Raw genomic sequence first — 660 nt, 5'->3', positions numbered from 1 at the left:
CTGGTGGCCTACAGCGATCAGCGTGGCCGAAAGATCACTATTATTTTGCCCCTCATTGGGTCTCTGGTCTACACGCTTTCATTCCTGGCGGTCTCCTTCTTCGAGCTCAACCTCTACCTCCTCATTGCCGCCAGCTTCGTAAGTGCCCTCTTTGGGGGTATCGGCACCATGCTAGGTGGCTGCTTCTCCTATGTGGCCGATTTGTGCGAGGACAGCAAGCAGAAAACTCTTCGCATGGCTGTAGTGGACATGATGATTGGCTTGTTGGCCGGTGTGGCATCAATCTCCACTGGCTACTTCCTGCATGCGGTCGGGTTCAACTGGCCTTTCTTCACGTCTGCCATATTTCAGGTGGTTAACTTGCTATATGCCATCTTCATTCTGGAAGAAACCAGGGTGATTGACCGGTCAGAGACTGTGGCTTGTTGTCAGGCCATGCAGAAACTTGTATGTGGTATCTACAACTTGTTTGCAGGAGGCAGTAGTCAAAGAAAATGGATTCTTGTGCTGTTGATTGTCACTTTCTCCTCCTTATCTTTTGTCAATACGGGGGGTCTGTCCATGATCACACTTTACGAACTCAATGAGCCGCTGTGCTGGAGCGAGATCCTCCTTGGCTATGGCGCCGCGGCCAGCACCTCCATCTTTATCACTAGTTTT

At 50.8% G+C, this 660-nt stretch overlaps 1 protein-coding gene across 1 annotated transcript; it reads left to right on the top strand.

Annotated features, from left to right (window-relative positions):
• On the top strand, positions 1–654 carry LOC107579832 (solute carrier family 46 member 3-like; the record flags this gene model as incomplete). Its single annotated transcript, XM_016265624.1, has 1 exon — positions 1–654. A coding segment is annotated over one exon (654 nt), but the record flags the coding sequence as incomplete, so codon positions are not given.
• Positions 655–660: the final 6 nt, after the last annotated feature.

This window comes from Sinocyclocheilus grahami, unplaced genomic scaffold, assembly GCF_001515645.1.
Source record: "Sinocyclocheilus grahami isolate Dianchi unplaced genomic scaffold, SAMN03320097.WGS_v1.1 scaffold20602.1, whole genome shotgun sequence".
NCBI lineage: Eukaryota > Metazoa > Chordata > Actinopteri > Cypriniformes > Cyprinidae > Sinocyclocheilus > Sinocyclocheilus grahami.
The sequence above is the reverse complement of the archived record's forward strand: the minus strand, read 5'-3'. Positions and strand labels throughout refer to the sequence as shown.